Source organism: Polyodon spathula, chromosome 9 (genome assembly GCF_017654505.1).
Source record: "Polyodon spathula isolate WHYD16114869_AA chromosome 9, ASM1765450v1, whole genome shotgun sequence".
In the NCBI taxonomy this organism is placed as follows: domain Eukaryota; kingdom Metazoa; phylum Chordata; class Actinopteri; order Acipenseriformes; family Polyodontidae; genus Polyodon; species Polyodon spathula.
The window spans coordinates 26,500,818-26,521,944 of NC_054542.1; the positions used below are offsets into that span (position 1 = coordinate 26,500,818).

General features: G+C 35.7%; 1 protein-coding gene across 10 annotated transcripts in view; it reads right to left on the reverse strand.

Annotated features, from left to right (window-relative positions):
• dmd (dystrophin) overlaps positions 1-17,436 on the reverse strand; it is a 728,160-nt gene extending 710,724 nt beyond the window's left edge. For 5 of the 10 annotated variants that reach the window (XM_041259010.1, XM_041259011.1, XM_041259012.1 and 2 more), the window contains exon 1: positions 16,908-17,433. In XM_041259010.1, the coding sequence (XP_041114944.1) occupies positions 16,908-16,989 (82 nt within the window). In that variant the 5' untranslated portion in view covers positions 16,990-17,433. Of the gene's footprint in view, positions 1-16,907 lie in introns of all 10 variants that reach the window. The other 5 variants (XM_041259003.1, XM_041259005.1, XM_041259009.1 and 2 more) reach the window with 3 other exon arrangements.
• Between the last annotated feature and the right edge of the window lie 3,691 nt (positions 17,437-21,127).

The following is a 21,127-nucleotide window of genomic DNA, read 5'->3' on the forward strand; positions in this document are numbered from 1 at the left end:
AATGTTTACATAACAAAACAGCTTTTCTGAGGATACAGTATTTGGGCCAAGTGGGCCAAGTGCAGTCAAAAAAAAGCTTTAATGCTCAAATCATTCAAAGTACAAGTTATTTAAACTTTGAGTAGCACTATACTTAATTGCCTTAGGAGCCAGCATGTTATTACTAATTTACCACAAGGGGGCGACAGAAATAGCTGTTACACAGAGCGCAATCAATATTTTAGCACAAGAAAATTTGATTTTCTCATGTAGGAATCTGTTTTAAGACCCATACAAATAACTGCCTCTTTTATCTTTTCCAATCGATTAAAAAAAAACAGTCTGTATGAATAATCTAACAAGTAAGATAATACCCCAGAAGAGTTGTCTGTGTGGTTTCGAAGCAATGAAAGATCTTTGATTTGCAATCTCAGCCCTTATTGATTAGACAAGAACTCTCACCCAGCTGTGTTTCCTAAATCAAGGTTGAACACAACAGTGTTTGATACCCCACTGAGAAACCTTAATGGACGCGCCACAAAAGAAAACATCCCTTCGACAGGCAAGCAGTGATTTTACTGTATTTTACATGTTTGATTTATTACTTTCATTTCACGTACGTCAACTAATTTAGAATAATCTTGACCAAGTTTATTATTATTATTATTATTATTATTATTATTATTATTATTATTATTATTATTTAAGCATGAATAGCATTTTAGTCTTTGAGGTATAAACATACTTCATTTTTGTTGCTTTGTCAGAAATGCTGATTAGTCAGAAACATTCTGATATCACTTTGGTATTCCATAACGGTGTTGCTGATATTAGGACGAAAGAATAATTATAGTCTTTTGCTTATCTTTGTGAATGATATACGGTGATTATCCAAAAAAAAAAAATTTTTTAGATTTATTTAATTTAGATTAGATTATTATTATTATTATTATTATTATTATTATTCAATTTTTTTTTTTTTTTTTTTTTTAAATTATGGATTTTTTTTTTTGTAGTACTGTAGTTGGAGCTCTACAGTACCTCCAAACTGTAAATTTAAGGATGTTGGAAATGATAGTTTGTGAATAGTTACAAACCAAACAAAATTACTCAATCTTAAATGAATACATAAATAAGGCAAATTATTTATCATTATGGTATCATCTAAATGTGAACTACAAGAATTTAGCGATGGAGTATGTCATTCTTTTCTTGTACTTTTCTTTCTTTGATTTCCTCTTTCTGTGTCAGTCCAAACACACACAAAGTTGTTACTTAGGACAACTTTGCTTTTTATAGTGTGTTCAACTGTGAAAGCTCCTGATTGCACCACTAAATAAACTTGGTTTCAGCGGTTCTTAACACAGTGCTCAATTGTCTATTTGGGACCCCAGTGCACTGTCATCAGAATCGCTGTGGCAAATATGTTAATGATGGGGCAGGTGTTTTATAACAGGGCAAGACATGTCTTCAGAATACCATTTCAGTGCAGTATTTTTTTTTTTTTACATCTTCGCTCCATTAATGCGCCACAGAATCGGGGGCAACTGTCACTCGCGCTTGCACTCGCATTTGCGCTGCGATCAAAATACAGACATAAGTCAGTTTTATTTTATAGCATTAAGAGTTTAAGATGCTTGTGTTAGCCAACCCTGCTGTATGCTAGACAAATCATGTTATTAACATGTGTTAACTGTATATAAGCCATTATGAGGAAAAGCCACTTTTAAACAATGTACTGCAATCTCACTTTCATAGCTTAAGAAAACTCATCACTGCCCCCAATCCCCCCTTTTTGTTTTGATGATGGTTCATTCGTTGCTTATTTGTACACTTCAACCCAGGAATTTCCTCATTTTGCAAGCCTAACGCTATAGATCAAAAAAGTTGCTGGTTTTAGCTTCATAAGCATTCCCGTAGGCCACTGGTCTGCAGCAAAACCATTGGTGTACACTTTATTTACAGGAAGTGATTTCGCTCCTACAAGCAGCTGCGTTTAATCTACAGTATGGTGTTGTACTATAAGGATCTGTATATTCTCAAATTAAAACATGCAACAGGTGAGCAAAGAAAAAAGGCACCTTCAAGACAAGAGGGGATCATATTACTGGTTAGTTTGAAAATGTATTTGAAATGTCTTGGTTAATGCTCCTTATTAATATTATCAAAAGCTGACTCTAGTTTGCAGTCTTTTCTTTTGAAGGCTGAATGTTTGCTGTCACCAACTGGTGATCTTTAGCTACTACAATAAGAAATACCCATACAATTTCAATTAGGAAAAAGCAGTCAGTTATTTAAAGTGAAGCGCTCTATTGTCATGCCTGAGTTAGTATTTTGTTGAAATTACTGTTACTGTCAATTTTATTTTATATACATCTTTGTAACTATTTGCAATATTTCATTTACTTTACAGTTAAGAGCTGCTTTTACTATCAAATATACAGCTATGGCCAAACGTTCTGCATCACCCTATAGATTTAATAAATTTTACTTCCTAAAGTCAAATGAAACCCGCTGAATAATGTCATGTTAACATATTTAATTACATACCACTTTGTAGTTTTCTCATATACTTAACGAAAAACTGACAAAAATTGAAAAAAGGGACATGAAATACTGTACTACTATTATTGCTTCCGGTAGACTTTTCTGATATCATTGGTAGTTTATTTGATTGCATGATGTTAATTATATATATATATATATATATATATATATATATATATATATATATATATATATATATATATATATACAGTGCCTTGCAAAAGTATTCAGACTTTATTTCAAAAAATTATAACATAAATACAGTATAATTGTAAATCTCGAAAAACTACTCACTTCTAAATCTTTTGTAGTCACTTTTGTATTACTTTAGTATAAATACATGTTAATTTGGATTCCTATGTTGTTTTTTTCTGACTTTATGTGAACGAAAAGACACACATTTGTCTGTTTTCCCATTGGAAATAGTGATATTTTGAAATATCACTGTCCTGGTCACAAAAGCAAAGTTTATGGGGAATAATAGCCATTTTCTATACTTTTGAGGCATAAGCAATTAGGAAATAACACTTACTACCCAGGAACAAAAAAATAATAATAATTTGTTACACGGTGTTGTTTTAAATAAATATGTAATACTTATGTATGCTTTTGTAATATTAATTTCTGGTCTGATGTCACCACACGAGCCATCGTGTCAGAGAAACATTGTAAAAAATACCCATTTAATTCACAGAATGGCCATGCTTTTGAACACATGCTTTAAAACAACAGGTGACTACTGACTACAGCACTGAGCTGTGTTATGTTACCTGTAGTTTGATATCTGATTACAATGCCAGCTTAGGAAAATAATATTCATACATTTTAAAGACAGGTGAGGGTTACAGGCAGTGTAGTCAAGGGTGTAGTCAAGGGTATACGCAAGTAAACAGTGTTTACCCACTTTTAATTTGGGCAATATAGCGTTTACCCACTTCTCACATAAGGGATACAGAGTTTACTAATTTCTACTCTCCTGTGATACGCAAATCCTCGGTAAATAAAGACAAGATATTTTAATGGTGTCTGTGGTGTTGCTGGGTGAGAGACTGACAGTAGAGAGCTCTCAGTTAGAACTGTGGCGCATGCAGGGAGGTGTGGCCACTGGACTGCCTGTTCAGTTTGTGTGTGTGTGAGTGTTCTGTGATTGGTTGTTTATGTTCTCTTAATGTTCTGTTGTTAGGCACACTAGACCTGCAGGGTGGTGCTAGTAGCCTTCACCCTAGCATGCGAAAGGACACACACAGAACTGTTCAGTGAAGCGCACCATCGGCTCTGTGACTGTTCACACGTGAACAGCACCTGAGAGGGGAAATAACTGTATGGGGGTGGGGGCTCTGGTTGGTTGAGGGCCAGTAACAATGTATCTGTTCATGTTTATCTTTTCAATCTATCTGTTCAACTCCACCAAACAGGGGTGTTTACCTACATTTTTATTTACCACTACACCACCGGTTAGAGGAGAATACAAGCAAATCTGTAATAAATGCATGCAAACATTTATATAAACACAAAGGTATACAAATCAACAAATCTCTTTTAGAAGCAGTAGTCTCTCAAAGATTGATAACAGTGCTAACATGAGGAGAAACAGCAGTTCCTCTGCCACTGCCACTAATCAGACAGCTGAGGCTAGTGGATGATCATGGGTGACTGGTCAGTGTGTTCAGTTTTATGGTTCAGAATCAGAGTGGCTTGGATAATACTGCTTACTACCCACTGCCATTGAGTTGCCTGCAAGCAATGTAAAAAAGAGTAAAAAAGGGTAGTGCATTCAACTGCTTTTTTAATGTATTGAGGGCAGCTAGGAGCTGATTTCAATTTGTCGTTGGTCAGACAAACCATTAACCTGCATTAAGCATAAAGGAGAATTATTATTTAGCATTTTAAACCCCTTCAGAACAAGGCTGAGGACAAAACTGGCAAACACTGAGCAGTCATTCAAGCCCTCAAATCTTTTTTTTTTAATGTTTGCCCGGGTATTTGAGTTGAAAAAGGAATAAAGAACATTATAAAACTGCCATGTAAAATTTACAGTGTGAGGATTCTTCATGGTGGTTGGAAAAAAAAAAAAAGATTATGAAATCCAATAGAAGGGCTGTCAATAAACTACTGCAATGTATTTGTTTTTAATATTGGTTACATTTTCCATTTAATATCTCACATTTTCATAGATTTGGCACCTTATATATTTTTTGGTTTACTTTACTGGGTGTTTATGAGTTATTAATAAAATCGTCTTCTCTAGCCAGATGCATGCAGTCTGTTTTCTATGCTGGAAGCAGTAGTGTTGCAAACCCAGTCACTTGTGGTGCCCCCACGGATCTGTTCTTGGGATCCTTCTCTTCAATATCTACCTGCTTCCCTTGGGTCACCTCATCTGCCAGCACAGCCTCATATTTCACTCCTATGCTGATGACACCCAGCTCTACTTAAACTCGACTCTGGTAGCCCCTCTGCCATGGTCCAGCTCTCGAGGCCTGGATGTCTGCCAATTTTCTTCAGCTGAACACTAGCAAATCTGAACTCCTTCTAGTAGGATCTAAAACTCAACTTAATTTTATCACTATGCAGGTAGGCTATGTGATAAATTCAGCAAACAAGGAGTGGGGCAGGGCTGGAGGTGCAGTACTGAGTGTCCTGTTGATATGCAGTGCATTTTAAACCTGTTTTACTGTGGAAAAAAAACAAAAACTTTTAAACAGCACATGTGAAAATAAACTGGACCTGACGCGCCTGACAGGTGCTGAATAAATGGAGCTCAAAGGGTTAAAGATAAAAGCTTTTCTATAACTAAATCAGACCAGCATTAGTTCACATCTAACAATGAGATGTTGTCACAACAGTCTAAGAGCATTTCCCAGCCTACCCTAACAAATACATTATCCATTCATTTGAGACAGATATAGCGAAAGCTGTAGAAACACTTATAGTAAGCATTTTTATTTTTTTAATACACATGCAGAAAAATTAGATTAATGGAAAAGGTTAAAATGTTTTTCGCATCACTCTTTAGTTAAGGATCAATTTATAAAAACATCTCTAAATGTGTTATTAAAGGTTTTGATGATTACTAATGTCATTGATATGACATCAGAGTTCAATTTCAGAAAGCTAGGTACCCCACGTTTCAATGAATAAAACATTGAATGTACTATTAAAGGGTTTGATGAATATTAACAAGGAATTGTGTTTTATAACAATAACATTTTAATGACACATTACTAGTGTAAAGCTTTGTCATGATATACATTTGGTTTAGTTTACGTATCCGTTATAAGTGAATAAAAACAACCTATAAATATGTTATTTATTACGCTATTAATTATAGAATATGATTAGAAATAATAAGACTATTATACATTTTTTTGCTATTGTTTATAATTAAGGCTACGATTTTGGCACAGTCATTTTTAGTACAATTTAACGACAGTCTGAAGTAGGCTATTTTGGTTAGCAATGTTTAGTTTTAGAGAAAGTTAGTTTTATTTTCAACAGACTACTTGACTACTTCATTAAAAGTATCAGTGAATATTTTTTTGAAGAAGCAAGCCCACGTTTTTGTTTAAAAAAAACGAACAACCGCTGTATGTATGTGAAGATCACAACCGAGCGTTTACAGTGAGATGCGATCTATGTTCATTTACATGCTCGCTCAGCTACAAAATACAAATCTCATTCGCTGATCTACATAGCTACATGTAAATGCTGTGTGCTACACAAACAAACAATTTACAGATACTAAACATAATAAACATTATTGAGACATTGCACCATGCGAAATAATTTTATCAAACAATTTTATCAAAAACAAACAAAAGGTTACAGTTAGAAAGCTAGAACAAAATGCAATGTCTTTGCGCTTTAAATTCTTTAAGCAAGCATGTATCTGCTGCAGCATGGATTTCACTTTTTAAAAAAAGGGTGTATGGGATTAATATGATTACAATTACAGCAAGCTAGTCTTCCTAATGCTTCCTGGAAGGAGGGGGTGGTTGTTTCCCCAGGGATCCTTGGAGCTTGTCAGAAAGTAGACGAAATATGACACCGTCTTTCCAAGCGGAAACAGCCAGAGCATATTTAATGCATTTTACTCTGGGTGACCTGCAGCATCTGTTGGTTAGCACGAGGGTGTTAGCACAAGCTGCTGCTTCCAGTCCTTTCCCTAAACTAACCAACAACAAAGGATCTGGCTCTTTTATACAGATGACCATCCCCAAATTTGCAATCAATTAACCAATTTTGGGAATGGCCACATTCCACACGTATTTCTGCAGGGAGTGGGTTTTGACCCCATCCCTGCCAAACTTCAATTCAAAATCTACAAACTTTACTTAAAATTACGGCTTGAGGTTTTCAGTTTTAACCAATACAACCAAATAGTTACTAATAACCCCCGATGAACTATTTAGAAAATTAGGTTTTCTTTTTAACAGATAAACCTGAATTTTAGAAACATATTTTGAATAATGTCAATCACTCACTACCCTTTTTACAAAAAGAAAATGTCTTTCAGAAGGTGGTCAGTGTGCAAAGACATTGCTACTGACATTGCTTTTTTTATGGACCTACGTAATAGAAAAGTTCGAGTGACTGGGGTGGTCTGAAAAAAAATAGCTGAAATAATAAAAACTCTATAGTATTGGAAGATTATTTGTGTTATTGTATAAAACCAATAAATCCATTAATTATTTTAAAGTTAGGTTAACATTTATGTTTACAAAATGTATAATTTGTGTAAAATATTCAAAATTAATAAAAAACAACAGTATTAAGATTAATAAAATAATAATTATAATAAATAAAATCAAAAATTACTATTCAAAGGCTAATGAGTCAGTTGGTTAAACTCTCCAGTTACCATTAAGCTTGCTTTACATTCATGTATTAGTGTTTGCCTTCTGATTGTATAAAGTTATTGAAGAGTCTTGTATTCATTAAACTGTCTTGGCAAACTAGGAAGTGAGTTGAGCAGAGAAAGGAAAGTGTACAGCATGTGAGCTGCACTAACACATCTGTAACATTGGAATCTGTCTGCATCCAGCTGAATTATTGGTATAAGAGTTATTTCTTCACTTCATCCGAACCCGAACATTACAGTGCGATAGATACGCGGGCGGCAATGGGGGCGTAAAACAAAATACAGTACTTCTCAAAATTATTGGATTCAAAATGCATCCAGCGTTCTAAATTGAGTGAATCTTAAATGTGGACATCCTCACTTTAACAGAGCAAGTGTATATATATATTATATATATATTATATATATATATATATATATATATATATATAATAGAATATAATATATATATATATATATAGTAATATATATTTATACAAACGAGTACATGCAGGGTATTTATACAAACTGAAAATGTATGCGTTTCCGAATTGTTTATTTTTAATAAACGAAAATAATCGATTTAGCCAAATAATAATAAAAACTGAAAAAACACCCCCACCTCAACAAAAAAATCAAAATCAAAAAATGCAAGCCCTATTGTAATGTAAACACACACAATCAAACTATTTACATGTAAGGCCTCAGCCACATAAGGCTACACCAACAGTTTTTTTCCTGTTAAAATATCAACAGGTATGTAATTCTATATGAAATTAAAGTTTTACAGAACACACTGCAAAGTTTACAGGAAACGCATTACCTTACCTTTGCTGTGTCCGGTATTGTCCGTATGGCAGTGTTTTATTTATAAAGAAATTGCCGACTCTCTTGATGTTTTTAATCACATGTCATGGGTCATAAATCAACTGGGAAATAAATTTCTCAAAATTTAGTAAGGAGCATTTTTTAAAAGAAAAATGAATCTCTCTTCGAGATCGCAATGCAACAATTCAGATTTTCTGTATCCACAATACACCACTCTTTTCAATCAGAAAACTAGTATTACTGCAGGCAGGAGCATGAACTGGATACACCGCAATGCTTAGAAGACAAAAATACTCTCTCCTGACGAACCCAAGTAAAACTTGAAAGAAAGTAATTCCCTAGTTGATTATCCATGATGTGTGAATACAAATATCAAAACAATCGGGAATATGTGGAAAAAGAAAATCTGCGATATGGGCAACATGGTATAAAATGTTTCCTGTAAAGTGTTACAGAGGGTTATGAAACACTTTAAGTAATGTATCAAGAAGCTAACCTTGAGTTAACATGAAATTCCTTATATCATTTTAAACTGGTTCTAATTTCCCAAGACTCTCAAGTGCTCATCTCCTTTATAACAGTCACCTTAACACATTTCACCAGCTTCTCTACCTACAGCATTGCTCTCTCCGTGAACCTGGGGAAGATTTCCCTAGCAACATAAACCGCTTCTTAAATTAATAGGTTGCTTTAATACTCTAGATCTATAACTTTGTTAAAAGTTTGTAAAATTTGATATGCCACTGATCACCAGTTATACCCTACAGACTGCACCTAATCAAAGTAAAAATTAATCAGCAACTTATTAGCTGTGCCGCTTGTCTGATTACCTTGTGTTTGCTCGGTTCATATATTCCGCTTCTAATTTAGTAAGACCCTGCGTCATGGCTACTGCATCAGGATGCAAGCTTCCAATAATTGAGTTCAGTGGAGAAAGACGAGTCAATTTAAGAAAGCTAGTTAAGAATCACTGAAATCATTGTCACATTTTGTGCACAAACCAAAGTACCTGACCTGATAATAGGAATTAATCAATGAACACACCATCAAGCAGTTATCTTGTTTAAATTGACTGCGTTTGTCAAGGCGCTGAAAATGGGTGGCCTCTTTCAACCCCTCTACTTCTTTCTTCAAGCTGAATGAGTACAATAATAGAGACCTGTTGAGCAAGGAAAATTATATAAACCCTGGCTCAACTTGAATTCACTTAATCATCCCTGTCTACATTGAATTTAGCTTGAACGACTCTTTCAGAGCTGCTTCAAACACATTGCCCTGTGCTCTGTCAACCCAAGTAAAGGTGGGGGACGGCCTTGGTGTATTTTACTGCTACCAGGATGGGCTACATACTGTATTTACCTTAAATACAGTAATTAAAACTAGCATTCTCATAAAAACCGTGAATGAAACCTTTTAGTAGGTAGTATTACATTAACATCATATACTTGATACAGCATTTCAGTAGTTAGAACAACCCCATCACGCAGCCATTTAATAACCCAACTAGCATGTTGATCATAAATGAAGCCTGCAAAAGTCTAAGGAAATACACCACCTCATATGGGTGCTGTTATTATTATTCAGCACCTGTACCTGTTTTTGTTGTTGCACTTCTTCCTGATCCGTTACATCACCACACACGTCTCACAAGCCCACCTGTTCACAACCACCCACTCGATATATCGCGGGTGTCGGGGTCCAATATAAATTCACTATATATCGAGGGCCACGAAATAGCGAGAGACCCATAGAAAAACAAACAGGCAACAAATAAATAGTGTACAACCACTCCCTCGTTTTATCGGGGGCGCCAGATTCCAGTATAAATCCTCTACGCAACCTGCTTTTCCCCCATTTTTTGTATGAAAAGCAGCACACTGTTTTAATTCATACAGCGGAGGGTAATTGCATCACATCAACTTCTGTCTCCAATTAATTTGATAAGTCTTCCTCTCCTTTCCCAAACGCACAAACCCGCTGCACTGAAATAACCCATCCCAACAACAACAGATGAGGTTTCTCGCTTCGCAGCTGACATCACTGCCTTGTGGCTTTTGCTAAATAAGAACCGCTTCAGCAAGTAGATATTTAATTTGCTTTGTGTTATTGTGCAATACGTGTCTATGTGATAACAGTACGATATTAATGCTTTGCTTTTAATTATTTTGTATATTTTTGTTTGCGATGTGCAGCACGAAATAAAACGAACAGCAATTCTAAGTGCCTATCTATAATGCAGCTAAAGCATACGTAGTTAGACAGAAAAAATGGAGAGTCAACTCCAGGACCGTGATATATCTGAATCCGCAGTATAGCAAGGGGCGATATAATGAGGGGTAGGTGTATATTATTTGGGCATTACAATGTCACCCTGCATTTTTCGGAATATTCCCCTAAAAATATATATTTACAAAACACATGGCTATTGAATGTTTTAAATACAATTGTTAATTGGGTTCTTAGAAAAAGAAAAATGCCAATCAATGGAATAAAATGGTTAAATAATACTTTATTGTGTGGTGTTTACCTGCAAGACTAACAATGATTGGTATGTATAGAGTTTGTTGTATCTTAATATGAAATAAACTTGATTATACTGTGTTTGTATTTTTAGCAGTATACGTGAATTTTACTTAATCCCACGATATCGCGATATGGTAATTATCGATATTGAACAATACTGAAATCATATCAAAATATCGATATTGGTGCCCACCCCTAATAAAGAATAAACACCCAGCAAGTGTGTGTGTAGTGGCTATACAATTATTTTTGTCTGACAGTATAACAGGAAATCTGCATCTCGCTTGTTAATTGCAGATACTGCTCTTGATGCAGGCCCATTGCCTTTTTGTAATCATTGAAACATTTTGTAACCAGGGCTTTTCTAGAAGATTAATGGTAAGTTGTAAATAATCTAAATAATCTAAATAAAATTGTCCTTTAAATCGTTAAATAGGTCCCATCCTTGCATAGGATATGCTTACAAAAATCCACTTCAGCAAATTGCACACACATTTCAATTATCTCAGTGGCTGTATTGTAGTGGAATCTTAAGAACCAAATAGTCTTTGACTAGCTCATTCCAGCCATGCAAGGCTGCCACATTGTGAGCTGAAAACATATTAAAATGGTTCCCTTCAATATATATATATATATATATATATATATATATATATATATATATAATATATATATATATATATATATATATATCAAAGTACAGACACTGTAAGAAGAATAGTTGATAGCACAGCTGTGAAAGTCATTACTAGACAGCTGGTGGTCAGAGCACATGTCAACATGTATCCATTCTGTTTTGCTACATTGATGGGAACCTACAGACCTCACCACAGGGTTTGATAACAATCATTTACATATGTCCCAAGCATTTGACCTTTAACAAATTGACAACATACTGCTCTGATTCATTTATTAAACATGTCTGCAAGTTTACTGCCAGTTGAACGCATGGGGTTCAGTGTTAGCTGAAGACCTCCTCTATCTATTGTGACAGATAGCTCTTAGTTAAGGCTACCTGTACATCAGGTGGATGGATGGGTTTATTGTATTCCAGCTTTAATTCAAGAGACAGCTGACAATACTTGAATGTCAACAATAAGCCATGACCAACGTAATACCAACTGGATTATACAAGCTCTGAAGCGCAAATAATTAGCATTTTCTTCTCCTCTTGCCATGTGTTGTTTTACACTTATTATAATGGTGAATCTATTCAATAAAAAACATCTGGCACACTGTATTTCTAGTGTGATTTGTTCTTTAGAAACATAGTGCTTCTCTCAAGTGGCAGTATAAGGTACACATCCTTTAATTTGTTTTATAGACACAGGAAATGAAAGCTATGGACCATGAGGCCATGCTGACGTTGATATAGGTTACATTGGAGATTTAGGAGACTGTTGCCTCTCTGAGTTATTAAGTTTTTTTTTTTTTTTTCTTGGATACTGGTAATACCATTTGTATGTTATTTGCCAGAAACAATTTTTTTTTTATTGCTTTAGACACTCCTACCACTTCTAACATATTTTTTCTGCTTTCTGTTCCATCACAAATAAAACTATAAACAGCCCAACAAATGTGTATTTCGTCCATCTGTGTGATCATACTATATTTTTCCCAGTTAGCTATATTTTACAAAACAATCCATTAGTTTTACCACACTGTTAAATATAGGTGACTGTAAGTACTTTTAAGTTGTTTTAGTATAAAACTGAGTAAAACATTTTGTAAATCTTGTCCAAAGTGTATTAAAAGTCTATATATTACAAACACAGATAAACTACGGTAAAGCAAACAAACTACAAAAATACTGTGTCAATGTAACAAAAATAAGGTAACAAAAATGTTAATTGACAATGGTGTCAATACCAAATAAAGACATTTCAATTTGGCTGCAGATCAGGATTTGCCAGTTACTGTACCTTCACAGGTTCCCCTGACTGATACATGGGTGACGGTTTTATAAAACCACTAGATTATGATGCAGAACCAGAAAAAAAAATGTATTAGGACACCTCGATTTCTCATTTCTATCCTTTATATACCTGCCTGAATGAAAACCTCTGGGTGTGAGAATTCCATTACAGTGGTTTGATTTCATATGCACAACAAATATGTATATAACACCATTATACCAGAAATAGTCCATAAATGCACATACGTTTTGTATAAAAACTAAATTTCCAAACAACATTCATACAGTTTACATTGCAATTGAAGTTACAGTACTGGAAAACAACATTCACTGTTCTGTACTGTGCTGCATTTAAACGGTATTTTAGTTGGTGTAAAATACATTCAAACAAAAACTTCAAGCCTACAGCTTACAACACTGAAACCAACAGTAATAAATAACACATACAAAAAAAAACTATTATACCCTTACAATATAAAGTCCAAGTGCACTTATGACAGGAGCAGTACTGTTGGCTAGCACTTGCTTCTACTTTATCAAATGCAATATCGGCAATGATACAGTACTTTAACTTTGAACTTTGTTTAGTTAGTTAACAAATAAAAAAATATTTCAAATAGTTCGCTACCTACACAGTTCAGTTGCTACTGACGTGTGCATTCCTGTTGCTTCCTGGTTGTTCTTAGCCCATGCACATGTCTTGGGAAGGTTTAATGAGAGTAAATAATGAGCGATATAATGCTTGTGTAACTATAAAATACAGACAATGTTGGAAAACATGTGTGATGGTTATATGTAGTATTTTAATAGAATCAATCTGTTGACTGAAGGCTAAATGCGAGTGCCGGACTAATAAGAGGTGGGCACACGGGTGCTGACTGTACTGTACTTTGAATTCAGGTAACAGTACTCAATAATTTACCATCACTAATTCTTTTTATCCATAGTGGCTGATAAAAAAAAGAGTTCCAGTTTACAATTTGTTTCATGTTGTTTTAGGCCCCTTCACCAGACTACAGGTAACACTGCAAGAGCCATGTGCTTATTATTTACTCAGGTGTTATGAGGTCAGTCTGACAGCCTTCCAGAAGATATTTCACTGTAATGGTGCCAAACCCACAGGGATCCACTTCCCCAACACAAGCTTCATTCACTGACCTCCTTGCTTATACCAATAACTGTCTATAGGACACATGAGACTGCTGTGGGAACGCTACTACCTCATCGGAAAAAAAGGTTCACTGTATTATTTTGTAAAGAAACCAAACCAAACATTAATGCTTTAAGGGGGAGACTGTCTGCTTCCTAACCGTACTTTGTTGGTTGTGGATATAGCTGTCAAAACCATTATATACAATAAAATACTCTCTGATAAAGTGTCATTTATACCTCAGTGAGGAAGCCAACCACTGTACCAATTCAATGCAGGCAGCTGGTTATAATCAAAGCTACAGTGCTTGGATAAAAATAAATCATCTTATTCATATCTTATGAATATCTCTTGTAGAAATGAGGATCCTCAAGCTCTGAGGTTGATAAATATACAGTTCTGCTATTTTAAATATACTGTAAAACATCTAACATTCTACAGTGAGATAACCCTGCATAGGTCATTTGTTGATAGTATTAGTACTGCATTATAACATTATTTCTAAGAATTGCATATTTTAATCCCATAAACATCTGATTATTTTTTCAAGGACTCTCCTCGTCAAATGGCAAAGCACTCCCACCAGATTGGTCTGGGATATACCTCAATAAAAAGAGCAGGCATTCCACCATCTGTAGGGCTACTTTCTCCTCACACAGATGTGTTTAACATTTTCTTTGAAAGTTCTCTGCAAAATGATTCTCCAGCAAAAATACCTTGTGACTTTCAGCACACTTTGGCACAACAGGAGGTCCAATGGAAAATGTTGTTATAGCAACAGGTCATAAAAAATTAATATGGCTAAGACTATGGCCCACGCCATTAGAACTAATTGCACGTACTTGATTTTGTATGAAAGACTTCTTTGCACTGCTGGGATAATGCCAAGTATTAAATATCCATTTCCAAATTAAGGAAATAAGTTATGATTTGTATTTCATTTTTTAACCTCAGGTCCACAACAGCAGTGCAGACTGTATTTCTGAAGCATGTACATTACAGTGAACATTAGTTAGAGGTTTGAAAATGTAAGGCGTTTTTGCCACATGGACTAGCAATACACCACTAAAATTGATGTACACGTGATATTATGAGGCCATGCTTAACACATAACATTATAATTCTATCTGTACTGTATGCTGTAGTAGTGTATATTTACAATGCATGTTAATATCATTGTCTTTTTTTTCTGTGAGTGAAACAAATTGTCTTTCATGTTTTTTTTTTCATGTGTTTTATGTAGTTAAACAGTAGCTTTTAGTCTGTCACTTCATTGTATCTCAAGGCTCAAGCAACCAGTCAGCACTGTTATGGTGTTTTGTAATACCAGTCAAATACATTGTCAACAACTCTCTGTGAGTTAACAAGATAACATAAAATGTGACCACACCCAGAGCATTATGTTAAAATGTTGTAGAGCCCCCATTATAAAACTAACTGAAAACTGTGTTACTGAAAAAAAAAAGTTAAACACACATATTGCAACGTAATGGATAATGGCCTTTACAACAAAACAGAACCTGCTCCTTGTAATAATTGTATTGTAATTAGTACAGTGTGAAGCTGTATACATGTTTTTTGCACTCTACCACAACATCCCTCCGGCACTTCAAAACACAGACTCAAAAACGTGCAAAGTGAGTGTTCCAGAACCTTAATGACTGTATTACCTTTCGCTGTGTGCCGCTGTTCTATACTGAGTCTGAATCAACACAAGTCAGCTTGGATAGAGGCCTGTGACCTAGTCAAATGGAAATGCCTTTTTCGTGTGACCCAAAACAAAGCACCCCCTGAAGATTATTTTAAGGAGGCTTGCATCAGACATCGGACAGTTTGAAAGCATGAAGTATACGAGAGATACGTGAAAAAGCATATGATCTGAATCATTAATACTGCAGAGGTTAAAACAATGTGCCATTTATACATTAAGCTCTAATGGAACGGTATTAAGAGAATCATGGAACACAGGTGTGTACCAGCTGTAAAACCCCTGTTGTTTATTCAGTGTTCTTACCACCGCCCTAAAATTTGTCGACCCTCATTTCACTGTATTTATATTGTATGTAATAGTGTACATCAGTAGCAGTGAGTTTGTTATTGGCTTCTTCTTTTACGTAATATTCATTTTAATACAGTTTATAACAAAGCTCTGCATATAGTGCATATATCATAACTCTGAAGTACATCATGTAAAGTTCTGCTATCTACTCTAAGCCACACTACATGGCTGGATTCCAAAATGGGCACTGAAACTTCACACCAGAGGGAACCATTACAGCTAAGCTATTTAGGGTCTTGAATGACTTGTCTTATTTCAAACACAGTAGAAATAATATCTGCCTCCTCGGCTAACGAGTCCATGAAGTATTTAGTGAATCATTAACGCATAAAAAGATCACGGCTGAATGATAATTTATTAATTACCAGCTCAACCATTGGCCAAACTTCATTTCTATCAACTCTGTAAGTCATTAAAAAAACTACTTCCAATAGGTAATATGATACCATTATTATTATTATTATTATTATTATTATTATTATTATTATTATTATTATTATTAGTAATAATAATAATAATAATAATAATAATAATAATAATAATAATAATAATAATAATAATAATAATTTGCAATAGTAGTATATACTAAAAAGACAACAAAATAACAATATAGAGTATGGTACTGCTAATTACTATTGCATAGAATCATATAAATCCCCACAGTTACTTTTTCAACTTTTGTAAAACTTTTTTTTTTTTTTTTTTTTTTTTTTTTTTTTAATCATTAAATAATCTAATCTGACATCAGTCACAACTCACAATGACCGTCCATGCATAAACAACAAGGTAATTTAAAAATTCAAAGCCAAACCTCTTGTCGCAGATATAGTAACGGCAACGCTCTTTCAATTTCATTCAACTCCAAGTAGCAGGATGTTTTAAACCTCTAACCAAAATTGACCAACAGATTACTAAATGTGTATCTTTTTTTTTATTTTATTTTTTTATATCAACAAGTGTTAGAAAAGACAATTGGTTTACAGACCTAGAATCAACCAGAAAAACAAGAACAATGGATACATTCACACTTTTTTATATTACAAATCCAATAGAAAGTTTCACTTACCCGTTCTGGTTTTGATGATTTCATTGAATTCATCTCCAACCGAGTCATCTCTGTGATCTTCGGGACGTCCTGCTTCAGCCATGGTTAACCTTATAGTATAGTAGCAAGGAGATCCGTAGAATCCTTTTAATGAGTGAGACGAAAAAGTCTGAAGAACCACGGACACAATGAAAAAACTGAAGCGAAGAGTAAATGGTTCGAGCTCAGCTCAGTGCCTAAGTGCAATACACCCGGAGGGACAAGCGAGCAAAATGGGATGCCAGTGACATAAGGAAAGGGAACTGTCAAAGCATCCAGATCAGTGAAAACAGGTGTTGATCTGTCTCTTCCTTAAAATAGACCATCGGTCTGAGAGGTACGCGAAAGCACAGTAGGAATGAATACAACCTGACACGCAATAAATCAACATCGACTTCCAAACTCCTGGAACTTTTATTTCCGAAGCGATCGATGCAGAAGTGAATGTACACTAAACAAACAATGCAGACATAAATGATTCAGTGCATCCGTCGAATGTCGCGCCCTCTCACTGTACTGCATCTACAAACTGACTTAAGACGAGTTGCGTGCCAGTGTGTGTCAGATGCAATGTTTTCTAAATAGCTACATGGATAGTCCTAACTTTGGCAACAATTTTATTTGCAGCTTCCCAACTGTCTGGAAGTATACAGTTACCGCTAGTACTCGCTTTGGAACAGACTGCTAAGAGCAGGAGAGGATTTTCTGTCAGAATTGCGGGGGACGCTGGGAGGGAGGCGACGACTTACCACTACACTGATACATATGCGTTATTATAAAAACATAATTCACAACTCAACAGAACCCACCAATAATTAATTATTAACACGTTTAATTGTCGGTCCTTTTGTTTCAAAGATGCATGTTATATTATAATATCTAATGTTATATTAAAGAAAGTGCAGAGATTAAAGACACATTTTCAGAAATCAGTATTATGATTGTATACAAATATATATAAAAAATTATTATAAACTGTGCATCCCTGTTACTAAGTTTTTTCTTTGTAGTTTTATACAGATACAATAGTTTTATTCCACCATATGGGAAAAAAAAAAAAAATCTGTGCACTTACTTTACAACAAGGCCCATGCCGTCCCATGTCCCGAGACTGTGCAGGAATGTATAGCTTTGTGTACTCAACTCAGTATGCAGTCTTGTGAAATTAGTAGCAGTTCTGCTACACGTAAAACTGTGCCCAAGACAACCTGGTGTTGGGGACCACCTGTTTAGCCAATTAGCTTCACAACATATTACATCAATTGCATCGATTTAACCAACTGTAGAAAATAAACCATCTGTTTTAAGGATTTACCTGTGCTGCAGCAGCCTTATCTTAATGTCTAGCTGCCCAGTGTGCAAACTAATTGACGCCTGTTCTAGTCTGAAGAGGACAGGGCAGTTCTGATTTGAGTGACCATGTCCTTATAAAAAGTAATAGGGCCTCATTTACTAAGCTTTTGCTAAGTTTGCTCTTACATTTTTTTTCTCCTAAATTCTGTTGCTGTAAGGCATCAGCATTTCCAATTTACTCAATAGTCACGTGTTTCTTGTAAACACCACAGGGGGTTCTGTGACACTTTAACAGTAATGCCATACTACATTTAGGTAAACAACCTTTACAAAAACATGTTTTATAAACCTCACAGATTGTTTCAGCCAATCACGTTATCAAAAAGAGGTAATTATTCCACAAGTAGATAAGCTCTGAAGCTAACAACACTCTGGAATGTAATTTACTTTTCTCTAAGCACCCTTCCTTCAGCAGCAGAAGCTGGCCTTCCATCTGACATTAATGCTTAATTATAATCTCCACCAAGCAGGAAGCTCCATTAGCAGGCATTACCTCAAGATAGATGCTCATGGAACATAAAGAATAAAACAGAAGAATAACTAAAATTGACAATGGTATTATTTCTCTATTTCTACTTCCAATACAACTCCAATTAGCGGACACCACGTTCTGTAGATATACCAGATGGCCATGCCTTAAGGTTCAAGAATTCAAGATTAAATATTAGATTTTATTTTTTTTTTAAATGAGGTTTTGGATGCAATGCTTAATAAATAACACATGGCAAACATCATAGGAAGGTGAGGGATGATGTGGCAAAGTGGTGAGTGAACACAGGTGAATGCAGTGCAGTGTGGAATAAGCAGACTGACAGTGATATCCAGGTGCAAGGGTGTTTATTGATAATTACAATGTCCAGAGCCTTATGGCAAACACTTGTAAATAATGCATGATGAAGCGATACAGTGGTGTGTATCAGTTAGTTTGTACATCCCCGGGTTTGGCCCATAACCAAAAGGTCCAGTCTTTATCCCACCCACACGAAACACAAAAACACAATCACAGTTAACCCTCCCTCATGCCACGCGTTTCCCCTATGGGTCATTGATTTCGGGTATTGTAGTTCTGCCCCTTTTCCAGATGGCCGACTTCCATGTACCCATGGAAATAAATTGTCATGCCATTTAGTCCAGGGTACTCTGTTCCCTTTACATAGCGCCCTCACAGGTCGGGAGGGAGATCTAACACCAAGAATAATTCAATCTGTCACAGACGGTAACAAAAAACTATGTCACATGCACTACATTACATAGTTTTCCCAGAACTGCACCAGACTACTTTATCCATAAGTTCCGTTTCAATTCGAAGATGACCACCACAACATACTTATGGCATATGCCTGCCTATTGATAGGTATTCACTTAGCTCTTTATAGCAAAGCTGCCAATAGGCCCCTTCCTGGAGTGACACCCTTGGTCCCACCCACCGAGGGATTAGACAGTCAACTCACGGAAGTCATGATCTCTTTTGCCTCTCACCTATGGTAAGGTAAGACTTCTTTGTTTAACTGAGTGTGTTTTCAAAGAGCTTTCCGAGTCGACTGCAGTTCCCCTGCATTTGTGCTGAAAGCTAGCTTGCCGCTTTAGTGGAATCAGCGGCTCCAATTCAAAGTCTCTTTATTCTCCTTTCCTCAGCAGCCTGCTCACTTGCAATGCGGGCTGCCTTTTCTTACCGTCTGTCATATGTGAGCCACTGCCTGTGCAGTATTGATTTGAAAGAGTGCATGTGTTGTCTTTTCTAGCCTACACTCTTGGGGAGAACGCAGTTCCTCCACCGAGGCTAGACTTTGCTTTACCCCTACTGTTGAGCGATTCCACCGGCTGCTGTGTGTTGGATGAAATATAAATTCCTATATATTATGTACTGTTGTTGTTGCGTGTCTACCTGTGTGTTGACCCTGTCACGAACACCGCTTTGCCTGTGTTGTGCTGTAAATTTGCTGCAGTGCAGTTTTAAAAACAAACAAACAAACAAACAACAACAACAACCAGTCGGCCATGTTTTCCTCCACCAGGGCTGCATTCTAACCTGCCCCACTGTAGAGTTGACCTCACCAGCTGCCCTGGTGTGTCAGGCCTTTAAAAAAAAAAAGTGTTCTCCCCCTATTGTTTTTCAATCACCTGCAGCAGCTTTAACCTGTGTGTCTCCCTGCTGTGCTCTGACCAGTCAGGGTAGGCACCACTGCAATCTAGTCTGATATGCAAGATGTAATCACTATGGTAAGAGTGTTACTGTATATTGTTTGCATTGTTATATTTACCTTAGGATTCATTATTATCTAATTAACTAAACATTTATTCTCAGAATACAAAAGAATATATCACTCGTAAGGTCTCCACACACCGGACATGATGAGATTTGTCTGGCCATAATATTGGTGTATCTGTATGAGATAAAATTAGTTAAAATGTTTTTCATTATAGTATTACAAAGGTCGACCAGGGTGTCCTTGGCTCACTGCACGCTAGCGACCCCTGTAGCCTGGCCGGACACTGGGTTCTGCGGTGGAGGCATGGTGGGTCTTCAGTGTGAAAAAAAAGCGATCAGCTGACGGCACATGCTTCAGAGGACAGCGAATGTTCGTCTTCACCCTCCCAAGTCAGTGCGGGGGTGGTAGTGGTGAGCTGAGCCTAAAAATAATTGGATATCCTAAATTGGGAGAAAATGATAAAAAAAAAAAAAAAAAACAATTGGTGACTATTTAAATAAATAAATAAATAAATGTTTTTGTTTTTTTTTTTTTTTTTTTTTTTTTTTTTTTGTCGTGGTCCAGTGTGTGGAGACTTTTAGGCAATGACCAAACTTCCTCCAACAATTCTGACCACGGTTTTTGTTGGTCAGAATTGGG